This window comes from Phasianus colchicus, chromosome 1 (genome assembly GCF_987193195.1).
Source record: "Phasianus colchicus chromosome 1, bPhaCol1.hap1.1, whole genome shotgun sequence".
NCBI classification, from domain to species: domain Eukaryota; kingdom Metazoa; phylum Chordata; class Aves; order Galliformes; family Phasianidae; genus Phasianus; species Phasianus colchicus.
The window spans coordinates 55031879-55045149 of NC_143436.1; the positions used below are offsets into that span (position 1 = coordinate 55031879).

At 36.2% G+C, this 13271-nt stretch overlaps 1 protein-coding gene across 2 annotated transcripts in view; it reads left to right on the top strand.

Moving 5' to 3' along the window:
- The window catches only part of SLC41A2 (solute carrier family 41 member 2), a 51942-nt gene that overhangs the window by 19991 nt on the left and 18680 nt on the right, over positions 1-13271 (top strand). For both annotated transcript variants that reach the window (XM_090143404.1, XM_031600035.2), the window contains 4 exons: positions 300-444; positions 1995-2141; positions 7332-7479; positions 8013-8092. In XM_090143404.1, coding sequence (XP_089999530.1) covers positions 300-444; positions 1995-2141; positions 7332-7479; positions 8013-8092 — 520 coding nt within the window. The remainder of the gene's footprint in view (positions 1-299; positions 445-1994; positions 2142-7331; positions 7480-8012; positions 8093-13271) is intronic.

The following is a 13271-nucleotide window of genomic DNA, read 5'->3' on the forward strand; positions in this document are numbered from 1 at the left end:
CATTTCATCTTTTGCTCCTTGTAGTTCCTTAGCTCTTTTCCCTAATCTGACTTCTGTTATTCTTCAGTCTGAATTGTGGTTAAAGCCTTTCCTGTTAGCATGAGATTTTTCTTCTTGGTCAGCTAGAGTTATCATTGTCTCCAAAGTAGATGAGTGGAGCATGCTCCCTTAACAGCTTGCAAATAAATGTGGAGAAAAGAATAACAGAAAATGATTCTGCAATCCTCTTAAGACTATCAACAATTTTAGGAGTCACTTATCACTAAAAAACAATTGTTTTCCTTCTTTTATTTTTCCAGGTTCAGGCAACAGTAGTTGGCTTTCTGGCAGCAGTGGCAGCAGTTATATTGGGCTGGATTCCAGAAGGCAAATACAGCTTCAGTCATTCAATCCTTCTGTGTTCTAGCAGTGTAGCAACTGCATTCATAGCTTCTCTTTTACAAGGTAAAAGAAGTATATATGTTACTTTTTATAGCTTTTTAATTCTCTGTGCATGCTGAGCGTATATTATGCTGCTGTTCATGAAAAAATTAAGTCTAATAGGGTCTAAAACATCTGAAACACAGTTGCAGGTAGGATACCCTATTGCAGTTTCCATATAAGCCTGAATATTACATGCATCTGTCATGTTCTTTCAAAAAGATTTGATTTTCTGACCTCCTTAGCATGTCTAAAACAAAACATATGTCTTTTAGATTTTACCTCGTAGGGTGAAGAATTTGTTTTCCCCTACTTTCTGTATTCAGTGATGTACAAAGTTTATTCTTAATACTAAACAGGTAGGACATATTTGTAATTAAGATCAAGTGAGCTTAGATTTTAGTTCAGCTGAATCCAAACTTCCTGTTTATCCATGCTGCTTATATATTATCTTGTGCTCTGCTTTGTTTCTGAAGTGAATGATTTGGTTTGCTGTGTGAAGGCTTTGGGTCGAGTTAAAGTCCCCTTCTGCAAACAGCATCAATATATCTGTCCTGAGCCACACAGTATGATGGATTTAAACTTCTCTTGACAATTGTCAGGAAATATTTAACCATAAAGAGCAGTACTTATAGGATGCAAAGGGTGAAAAAGGAGTGACTCTACTTTGAAATATTCTTTAAAAAAATACAGTATCAGAAGTCTTAATAATAGTAAATCAAGTAAAATACGTTGCTTCCATTTTATTAAATTGACTTGCTTATTTATGCAAAAAATTATGAAATTATTAAGGTTATGCATTCAATTAAGAACTTACACAGGTTTTTAGTAACTACAAAGCCATTGAATTTGATCATGCTACAGAATTAAGAGCAGCAGGAGAACTGGGGAACATTAATGTGTTTTTTCCCCTTCTCATATATAATGTGGACATGAAAATAAACTTTTGGTGTTATCTGGTGATGGGCTTGCACAGGAAATTACTATTTGAACATCAACCTCCTGTACATGAAACAGGCACTTTGGAAATCTGACAGGATCATTTCAGTCCTGTTGAGAATTTCTTGGCATGTGATTCTCTAAGTAGTTTCTCTGAAAGTGAGCTCCTAATTTAGCCTGCAGTAAATAACGCTACTCACTAAAATAGATGAAAATTGTAATATCAATTTTTCACAATTTCAGACACACGGGTATTTAATCTAATGTTGTTTTCAGGGTAGAGGCATTAAAATTTCAATCATCTAAAGTTAATGGGATGTAGAAGTAATATGCTGAATGTTTTTTTCTTCAGGGAATGGTTGATTTACAATTTCAGTCTTGCTAATTCTAATCATAAGCAAAATAATACATTATACAGATGGCTCTTGATTTTTTGGTGTATGCTGAGTGTCATTTTCTTTTTAAATCTAACTTAATTTTTTAAAATGACTAAAACTTAAAACAGAAGTCAGTCAAGTGGGAGGGACAAAAGCAAAGCCTTAATTACTAGGCTTCTAGTTGCCATTATCTTGAAATTTCCTAAGTGATTACAACAGTAGATACCATTACTGTACTTTCTTCTTTGTCGAATCTAGGAATAATAATGGTTGGAGTTATTGTTGGATCAAAGAAGACTGGTATTAATCCTGACAATGTTGCCACTCCTATAGCAGCAAGCTTTGGCGATCTTATCACTCTTGCTATTCTAGCATGGATAAGTCAGGGTCTTTATACTTGCCTTGGTGAGTATGTTCCTAGGTTTATGTATCCCTTGTGTGGGGGTGGTAGGGATAAGGCAGGGAGGGAAAAGCCAGTTTTCTTGCATGCTCACTCTGTGTCAATTATTTGCTTCCCAGAGCCCTGTTGAATTGTCCCTTTGCACTGAAGGTGTTGAACTGTCTTGATCTTTATGATCCAAATTTGTGCACTTTGTAATTAGTGCGCGTTGTACTGCATAACATTAAGACGCCTTCTAACGCATTGCTACGTACCCATAGCCGGGGGAAGGAATTTCTCACAGAGGAACGCGTCCTTCAGGCCGTGCTCCTCGTTCCAGCAGCGGGCGGAGCTGCCGCTAGGTGGCGCTGCAGGCCCGCCCCTGGCACCTCGTCACTCGTGCTCACCGTGGGTCTTCGTTTAACGCCTATTCTCCTTACAGAACCGTGCCGTAATTACATGCGCGTATCTGTCAAGTCTTCTTCTGCATACATTGAGAAGACAAAGCGTGCTCTTCCCATTATTGTTTTCAGATTCCTAGTTTCTGCTTTGAAGTAGAATCATAGAATCACTAAGATTGGAGAAGACCTCTAAGACCATCCAGTCCAACAGTCAGCCCATCCCCACCATGCCCACTGACCACGTCCCTCAGTGCCACATCCACACGGTTCCGGAACACCTTGACTCCACCACTTTCCTGGGCAGCCTGTGCCAGTGCATCACCACTCTTTCTGAGAAGAAATGTTTCCTAATATCAAACCTAAATGTGGTGCAAATTGAGGCCATTCCCTCTCATCCTATTACTGTTACCTCAGAGAAGAGGCCAACCCCTACCTCACCACAACCTACTTTCAGCTCACTGTAGAGAGCGATGATGTCTCCCCTGAACCTCCTCTTCTCCTGGCTGGCCAGACCCAGAAGTAGTGTATTTCTAATTCATATCTAATTCCTACCACTGGCTGCATTATTTTCAGTGGCACCACACTGGGCAGTACATCGCAGTAGATACCTGCATAAGGAATAAATGTTGTGCATCTGAGTTCTCCAGACAAGACTGATGGCTGTCGGTGTTTACTGAGGGGATGGGAGCTTAAAATAATTGAATATCAGTAAAGACTTGGTTGGGAACCTTTTCTTTTCTCTCCTTCCTCCTCCTTTATTTATTCAGGCTCACAGGCTCAACTTCATTGAAGAACTGCTGAGCATTTTTAGGATTTATATTTCTCTGGTAGATGTCACAAACTCCATAGCAGAGCCACCAGAGCAGACTGAGCAGGGTTACATCTACCATGTAAAAATCTACCAGCTAAACATTACAGAGTTATCAAAAGTGGAGATAAATGAGCCCTAAAAGGGGAGTCAGTTATTCCATTTCCCCTTCTCCAGCTACTGTAGAATAATTATTTTATTTCTCTGTGAATTGAATATGACCGGGATGCATCTGGAGGTTACAGTCTCCTAAGATTTTTGTAGTAAGCTGTTCTACCAGTAGAGTGTCCCATTGCTAAAGAAAAGTCCTGCATGCTGTTTCTAAGAGCTGGATTGAGCTGAGTAGTTTCTCTGGTCTTGCAGGGAGCTGTATTCTAGCATAGCTTACTTGTGAGAGTTTCTGTGATATGTTTCTAAACTATTAATTGCTCCTATGGTTCTATTTTTAGTTAAACTTAATATATGAGATGTAGAATTTAAAGTTATATTAAGGAACAGCTGCCTTGCTTAAATTTTACATCTTCTTTCCCTTAAAAACTAGGTAAATTTTAGTTGTGTAGTCTAAAATGGATAAATTGATTAATATGTGTACCTGATTTTTTCCTCTTTAGCAGTATGAGCATAGCTGATAGCCTGTTCATTCATTCATCATTCTCTCTAGTACTTTTTAACCAGGGAATCCTAATAAAGTGCTAGTATATTATCATAACAGAAGTTTGTGGGATTTTTGTTGCTGTTGTTTTGTTTTGTTTAAATCTAAGCTCTGAACTTGACCTTGAACATGTCTCACTCCTGAGAACCACTCTTGGCTTGTGTTCTTTTCAGGAAGAGACTTATGAGTCTTGTAACACCGGGTAGCTTTTATAATCTGGTCTATGTCTATTTCCATTCAAAAGTGTCAGGTATAAATTTTTCTCTGTATTTTTCTCCGTGATAAAATTGAACATTTGTACGTAGTAAAATATGTACAAACACTAAAATAAGGCCAAAAAAAAACCACTCCTCTCACTTGTTGTCTCAGAGGAAATTTATACTATTGCTGAGTAGTCTTGACAGCCCTTTCTTGTGTATGTAAAAAACACTTGTTGCTTTTTCTTTCTCATTATCTTCTGTATCACTAAGCACTTTTTAAAAATTACTATAAAACATATATTCACCTTCTTGAAAGTTCATCTAACTTTTGCTTTCCTCACTGTAGATTGAAAAGCTGTCACATTGTATAGATACACATTTCTTTTTTTCATGCAGCTGCTGCTGTTGAGTTCACCTAGTGAAAAGGGTTGAAAATCAGCCATGAGTTGATTGCGTTTCCTAAGAGTTGTAAAGCTTCCATTGCTTCTGGCTGTTCGTTGATTTCTGAAATAGTACAGTCCTGCTGCACTGCACATGTAAATTGCATTTATTTTGGTTATAGTTCAGGAATCGTTGTACACTGAAGACTGTCTTCTACTTTTTTCTTTTTTTTCATACTGTATAAAACATTTCTGTGGCAGGATGATACATTTGTGCATACATTTTTTATTTTACATAATTTATTTAAAAGCTGCTTATTAAGTAGCTCTTGGTTACTAATCATTGTACATTTGCTGGAATAGCTTCTCTTTTATCTTTGTGCTTTTTTTCTTTTTATTTCCCAGAAGAAGAAGTTATACAATATAGTTGACTAGAAGAATGCTTATTTTTAGTGTTCTTAGTAATTCTTGAACAAGCTCTCAAGGCTTAGAGACTGATGTTGATAGTTAAATATTCTCCCTTTTCTCATGAACATGTTTTAACAAGTTCTTTACATTGTTAATGCCATGCTTTTGTGAACTTTAATTTCCTATGTTGGTAAAAATCCTGTCATAAAAGTACAGTGGGCAAGTGTACAATTGAGAGACCTTCAAAACTGGTGAATAATTAGGATAAGTCTCAACACTGTATTTCTATTCTGCTGCTAAGTGTTTTTTGTTTCTTTGTTTGTTTTGCAACAGAGGATCCTATCTTACAACTATTTTCTCATTCTGAGCTTTCAGTCAGTTACTGTGGCTCTGGTGTATGTGAATGCCTCAACTTGGGTACATATGAGAACAGACATAGAGGGAGAAAGTGAATAAGTGACATAAGGAACATAATGTCTCTTACAAGGAGAAAAAGAGGGAAGTATCAAAGGTTTAAGAAAATAGGTATAAAATAAATGATGCCTTTCCATGTGACCAACTGTAGTATACACAAGGACCTTTCTTTGTTGCAAGTGGAGGGAGGAATCATAGAATCATAGAATTGCTCAGGTTGGAAAAGACCTTAAAGATCATCAAGTCCAACTGCTACCCAACCATTCTACCCTAACTCTAACAGCCCTCTGCTAAATGCATTTACCTGTGCAGTAAGCAGCAGTCCACATGACAAAAAGTTCAAGAACTTTGTATCAGTACTTTTTTTCTTCTTTTTTATTGTTTGACAGAACAAAAGTATCATGTGCATGTTCTTTTGAGTTAGATTTTTTTACATTAGGCCCATCTCTTTGCTTTTCTTTCTATAGAAAAGACTGATAAAAAGGCACTGCAAAGGAAGGATGTAATATATTGTAAAATAGCTAGAAAAGGAATGGAAAAATTACTTCTCTTTTGGGCTTTGTCTCTTTCTCATTCTGATAGCTTTCTACTTTTAGCTTACACTGTGATAGGAATCTTAGTCTCTTGTGCCAGCTCTGCTGCAGAGGTTGTTACCAGTCAATGCAGAAGGATAGTAACATCTAAAAATACTGCAGTGATTCTTCCAGGAGTAATTTTAGCTGTTATGCCTCCCTCCACCACGATAACATCAAAGTAGTAATTGCTTGAATTTGCAAGCTTTGTAATAAGCCATAATGCTTGGGTGGGAATATTTTTATAGATACTGGGTATTTGTTTTTGTTGAAGAGTTTATGTGTTCTACATCTCAGAATCACAGAATGGCCCGGATTGGAAGGAACCTCAAGGATCATGAATCTCCAACCCCCCTGCCACATGCAGGGCCACCAACCTCCCCATTCAATACTAGTCCAGGCTGCCCAGGGCCCCATCCAACCTGGCCTTGAACATCTCTAGGGATGGGGCACCCACAACCTCTCTGGGCAGCCTGTTCCAGCACCTCACTCTCATAGTAAAGAACTTCCTCCTGACATCCAGCCTCATATGGGAACTGCTGAATCATAGCCTGAACCTCTGATTGACCACTTGAGGCGAACAGTGAGTCAGCCACGGAGCACAGGTGAAGGCAATTCACCTGTGCTGACGGAAGGGGTGGAGCCTGGCTTCACCTCTCCTAGACCCATTTAAGAGCTGACTACCAGCATTGAGTTGTCTAAATTCTGAAAATTTAGACAAAATGTGTTTAATGTTAAATACACTGCCATGTTTCTCATAAAAAATAATAATATAAAAATGAGATGTTTTTATTAGCTGTGTATATATTTGCTATGAGAATAAATTTTCTGTCGCTTACCATGCTGTGGAATTAGAAATTTCTGGATCACTGTGATAGCGTCTGAGTGGAGGGGACTCTAAGACTGAACTAAGCTGAAAAATTTATTATTCTTTCTGTGGAGACAGCTCTCTGCATTATTAGTTCTGTTTTACGATGGTACTCAGTTAATGGTATTTGTATTTGTGTTTCTGTGAAATATGGTGCTGTTCTGATGGATGGGTGCAGGCAGTGGAATTATGGCTGTGGATTTCCAGTCTTGCAGACAGATTATAAAGCAACTGAACTACCAATAAAAATGTTTCAATATTACACCTGGTGCTTTCATCATTTTAGATGTGCTGTGTTGGGGAAGGTTAGCATATTATCTGCGCTTTGGCAAGAAGGAGGTTTACATATGCTGTGAATTTGTATATCTAAAAAACATATTTTCAATATTTCAGTAGTGGAAAGCATAGTGAAAACAGTAGTGATAAAGACCATTAAAATTTCTCAACTGCTTGATATAGAATTTATATTATGTCTGGAGAGCAAAACAGTTACTTTTCTGTGTTATTTTTCAGAAACATATTACTATGTATCTCCTTTGGTTGGTGCCTTTTTTTTGGCTCTGACTCCTATGGGGATTGTCATAGCTGCCAAACACCCAGCTACTAGAACTGTTCTCCATTCAGGATGGGAGCCTGTTATAACTGCCATGATTATAAGCAGGTGAGTCTGTTTGTTGTGGTTTGCCTTGTTGGCTCTCCTTTGTCTCCATATATCTAATTTAACTTTGCTTAAAAGAAACATTTAAGGAGCCTCTAGAATATGGAGGCTAATCTTCCAAAAATTAGGAAGTTACATAGTTAAGTTGTGGTTTGGAACGAGTGGAGAAGGTAACAATACCCTGTGGAAATGGCTCAGCAGAAGTGTGTTATATCTAATGAACGAAATGGTGAACTATTCATCTCCTGCAGTTTCTTATCAAAACTGTGATTTAGTCAAATGAAAGCTATGAATCTTAAAAGATGAGCGACTGCATGAAATTCTGTTGTCTTTGTTATACAATTAGTCAGTTGTAATATTTAAGCCAGTAACTGTAGCAAGTTAATGAGGTTGACAAATAAATAAGGTTAGTAAGATAAACTGAGAAGAAAATTGTGAGTTGCAGATATTACAAGGATGAGATTACTAAAATTGTTTTGAAATAATGACTAATGTGTTTGTTTGCCTTATTCTAAACATTGTACTTTGTCTTTCAGTATTGGTGGCCTTATTCTGGACACAACTGTATCTGATCCAAACTTGGTTGGAATCGTTGTTTATACTCCAGTAATCAATGGTAAGACCATGGCAGGATTGTATAATTCAGTATAGCAATTGATGCACCTTTGTTTGGTAAAAGTCTGTTACATTAAATGTTTGTTATGTAAATTAGGATCTGCTATATTATTGCAAGTCTTGATTTTGATGTCAACAATTGTTGATGTGAACTCTCAAGGAGAGCTGCTTGATTTTACAACTATTTACAACTATTAAAGTATTAAATGTGAGAAATAGAAACCTAAAGCATACAGTAAAAAACCAGGAAAATGGAAGTAGATGTATATACAGGTATTACCAAATATAATATTGAAATTGTTTTGACTAAGGATAACATAAATAAAACTTTATTTCAAAGGATTTCCTTTTGGGCATCCAGGAGCAAACTTTCAAAAGAGTATTTTAATATTTACTTGCAACGTATGTAGGTGTAAGAACTAACACAGATACTGCAGACAAATAAATAGATTTCTAAAGAAGTATTTGTATTGGTTCCTATGCTTGTTGTGCACTTCCCAGTTGTGAGAATGTGTTGATGATAATTTACGCCATGAATTAGAATTTTAACATGTAATGTTAACATCAAGGTGAATTTTGTATGAATATCTAATATCATTTTAGACTTAGTCTGAATGTTTTATGAAAATGCATATTTTTCAAATGTTTTTACATCTACATCACGTGATTGATATGTAATTAGCTTGCAATAATTATAATGAGATATATTTCCACTGTACTGCTGCCTGGCTGTTCTTATCCTCTTTTGTATTTCTTTATTTGATCTTGTACATTATTTTGCAGTTTAATGCATTGCTGTTTTTAAAACCATTTCTCCAGTTATTGAGATGTTTCCAACTTCTGATTTTGGCTCACAGAGTGCTTTGATTTATCTTAACTTGGCCTTTGCAAATTCTATAGGGGCACTTTTTTCTGAGGTATCAATTAAGTAAATTATAATCGTTGATTTTGCTCATCATCTTTGATAATAGAATGTTAATATTAATGATGAGTTATAGTTTTGAAACACATTGTATAACTAATTGCCAGAGGTTGCTAATGGAAATGTGGCATGGGGTAGCATCAAAACATCTTGCTAACCTTTATTACAGTCAGGAATTACTTTATCTGTTTCTGTGCCCATTAGGCAAGCTGTTTTGTTAAAGGAGGAAATTGTGTTACTTTGATGTAAGCAAGTTTTTGGCAAATTCATGTTAGGTCTTGTCTTACCACTTTTATGTCTTCTCAACACTTACAAATTGTCTATTTAATAATTTGTTCCAGTACTTGTCTAGGAATAAATTACAGTGATATGCAGATTTCCCCAGGTTGGCCCTTTTAGAGACTCATTTTCTGTTTTTCCTATTATAGCCCTCTGGTATTTGCTAACCTCCAAATAATCAGTTTGCAAAAATGATCCCTGATAATTCATGGGTTGTTCATCTGGCTCTCTAAGGACACTCTAAACTTAAACTTAATTTATTCTCAGACCCTACAGACTTAATATGAACAAGTTTGTGATCAGGCATCACCATTTTTTACAAAGACGGGATACAAATGGAATCATGTATTTCTGTCTTCCATAAAGCATGTTGCTTGTTCTTCCTTCCCATTGTGGTCCTATATTTCCTTTTTTTTTTTTTAATATGAAGCATTTCAGTATTGTCGCTTTTGTTTTTTGCTGACTATAAATTGATTTTTACTCTTCAGTTTTTATGCTTCCTTGCCTACACCTGTCCTTTATATTCATTTAAAATTAGAAATATTTGCATCTACTTTTTTCTGTTTCATTTTGATTTCCAGATATCTAAAGAGCAGAGCAACTATGTTGATCTTCAGCTTTTACTGCTTTACATCTGAAAGTTTTCTCATAATAGTCCTCTTTGATTACTCCCTAGATTCTCTTCCATATAGAAGAGGATCCTGTTTTCTTGTTAGTTGGGTGCACTCAAAGCTCTTACCAGTGGTCCTGCTTTCTTAGACAATATCCGTCAATTACAAATGCAAACAACTGCCTAGCAATTGTTTTGTACTGTTTTCCATCAGACTTCTATCTGTGCTCCAGTACAGTACCAGAATAGTTCTGGATTTCCTCCATAGATTTGCTTGTTCTAGTCTTGCTGCCTACAGAACATACAGATCTCAAGGCCTCATGCTCCCACCAGATGTTGCAGTGATGTTCTTCTACCTTACAGCAGTTATGGACTGCTGTTGTAAGTGGAACTCTGCATCCTGTTCAAGGTTGGCTTCTTTCACAGAAATTGGTTGTGAAACCTGAGTTGCCTGCATGTTTATATTTTACCTTTTTACAGTTTTTAGCTAATGATTAGACTTAAGTAACTGCTAGGAGTGACAGCTTGCTGTAAACATACCTCTATAGAGAAAATGTTAAATGTCCCATTTTATTTCTTATTTTCTTTCATAAGTTAATAAATGGAATTAAGGCAGTATTACTTACATTCTTTTGAACTGTCTTGAGAGAAAATGAACTAGCCAAATGCTATACGTTGCTGTGGATGATTAGCTGGCAGGTCAAAAGATTCTTGAAGAATTAGGCAGGTGGAAAGAGGGAAAGCTGAGACTATTGCAGTAGGCTTGTAGCTGTAGCAGTACCACAGTGGTTCTCTGCTGATTCCTGTGGTTATTGCACCACCCCTAAACTAAATGCTGAATTTTTATAGATGTCTTGTTTCAAGGCTGCTCAGCCTTTGACATTTGTCCTCCTGGACTACTGCGCAGTGCCTGAGAATGTTATTTTCCAGGCCATAAGAGGTGCTTTATCCCATGGCTCATTTGGGTTTTTCACACTTGTTACACATAAAGCTGTCTTTTCCCAGCTCTCAAGGTTTAAACGTCTTCAGTAAGCAGTAATGTCTGGACCATCAGCTAGTTGTTTATTGTCTTATGTCCATATATTTGAGGTTCTTTGCTATTAAGTTTCTGTTGTTACAGTCTGAGATAATCTTACAGTTAAAAAAGCACATCTGTTGACACTCATTTACTAATCTAAAAGGTGTGCTAAGCCACTTAACAGATGGCTTTTAAAATATTAATGCTGTTGAAAGCTTTCTCTGAGTGCTTTCCTGTCCTTGGAATTCTTGTTGTAAGCATAAGCAGTGAAAGTTGCCGAAGGGTTTCCCTCTCAAAATGCTTTTAAGGTGCATTTTTCCTTCTCCTTCTTTAGAGATTGTCGCTTCTATTTCACAGGGAAACCTGAAGGGAAAACTTTAATCTATTGGGATTATACCTGCCAAAATTTGAGGACAATAAATTAACTGGTGATCTCAAACTGTCACTGGTATTTTCAGTGCCAGTTGTTGGTTATCTTGAAATCCTGGACAGTATGGCCTGCACTGCAGGTGTTAGGCTTCCTGCGTGTGCCACTGAATGACTTCTAACATGGTCCTATCGAAGTGGTTTGCGTATTCTTAGATGCGGGAAAAGTCACTTCCATCACATATGGTTTGGAACCATGTATCTTTTGGTTTAAGAAATATTGGTCTGGAATTTGAACAACCTCAAAGGCTCCTACTCCTATTAACAATAACTACAAATATTTGCCAAGCATATTAAATAGTTCTTAAGCAGACAGACATTTTATAGTGAACTTTACTGCTGCTGGGCAGAAGTATTTTAAAACCATTTTTCCAGTTTTTTCCCTTGTTAAACACATTTCTTGAGATGAATCATTATTTTTAATTCTGTAGTTGGCTGGGTTAAATTCTGCTTTCTGGAAGTAAATAAATCATTTTGTGGTTTTAGTCATCATGATACTTGCAGTCTAGTTGAGGCTTAGATGTGTGTTTGATGTACTGAAGTCATGAAGAACATAACTACACCCACTATGGCTGTGTTTCAGCCTAGATACCAAAAGTTGATCTTTATGTTTTCCAATGAATGAGAAGGTTAAAATTTGCAAATCTTCTCACAGCATCACAGTATGTCAAATTTGGCTCAGGAACTGCAAATTGCAAGTAACTGAGTTCCTTTTTTGCAGGAAAAAGATAGTACTTTAAACAATTACATGCCTCAGAATAATCAGAAGAAATGAACTAAGGTGCAGTTAGTAGATAAAGCTGCTTCCTTTTTCATATTCCTTCTATGCTTGTACAAAACATTATGAGTTACTGTGCAATAACCAACATTTCAGTAGATCTCACTCCATTTTTATGCGTTTTATAGAATGGGGGTTCTGCACAGTAATTCCAAATATGCCTGAAAATCAGAATCACTTCGTAGGCTTCAAATAGAAAAACTTGCATTTACATATTGAAACAAGACTCTTTAAGGGTAACACCAACTGCTTATAATATTTCCTGCTCTTTGGCTGTGCAAATTACATGAACATTTGATATGGGGAGGAAATTAATGTAGATCAAGGAATATTAAACATGTATGAGAATTTTACACAAAACTTATTGAGTGCCAGATTGGAGATGAAAGTTGAGCTTATGTAATATATTCCCCAAATTATACCTTTTTTTAAATTGTACGATTAGTAGGAAAATTGAATGAATTTCAGACTTTTCATAGATCTTTTCCTGTAAGTTATGAGAATGTGGAAAGAAAACACACAGAAATCACTCCTCCTCAAAAAATAAAATGTATTTTTTTTTTAGTTACGTTATGTATTTTGCTCTGTTAAAAGATGGTTGTACTCTCAGCTTTCATACAACAAAGAAATACTTTGATTAGAAGCCAGTCATTGTCTTAGTTGAGTTTCTGAAAATTTCCTCTGCAAATTACAAAGATATTAGCATACCTTTATGGTATTAGAGCAAATTGGCTGGGTAGCACAGTAGCTTTTATCTTGAATTGGAAAGCATGTAGGAGTCTTACCACACACCTATACTGAATGTGAACTTAATAGTTCAGTCCTTATTTTGGTATGAGAAAGGAGAAGGATTTTGATTCTGCATATTTAATTCTCATTCATTACTAGGTGACAGTTCTGCTCCTTTTTAGTTGCTAAACTGTACGAGCAAATCTTCACAATCTATGCTGTAATAGATGTGAGTTCTTTCTTTTAAGTGTTATATGTAAATGTAAAAATACTTAAGTATTATACATTTTTTACAAGATTTCTGTAATGATTAGTTTCCACATCACAATTAGATCCAGAATATTTTCATTTTTTGACAGTCAAGAAATGCTTTAAAAATTATGCATAGGAAAGAAATTATTTATGAGCTGAATCAGAC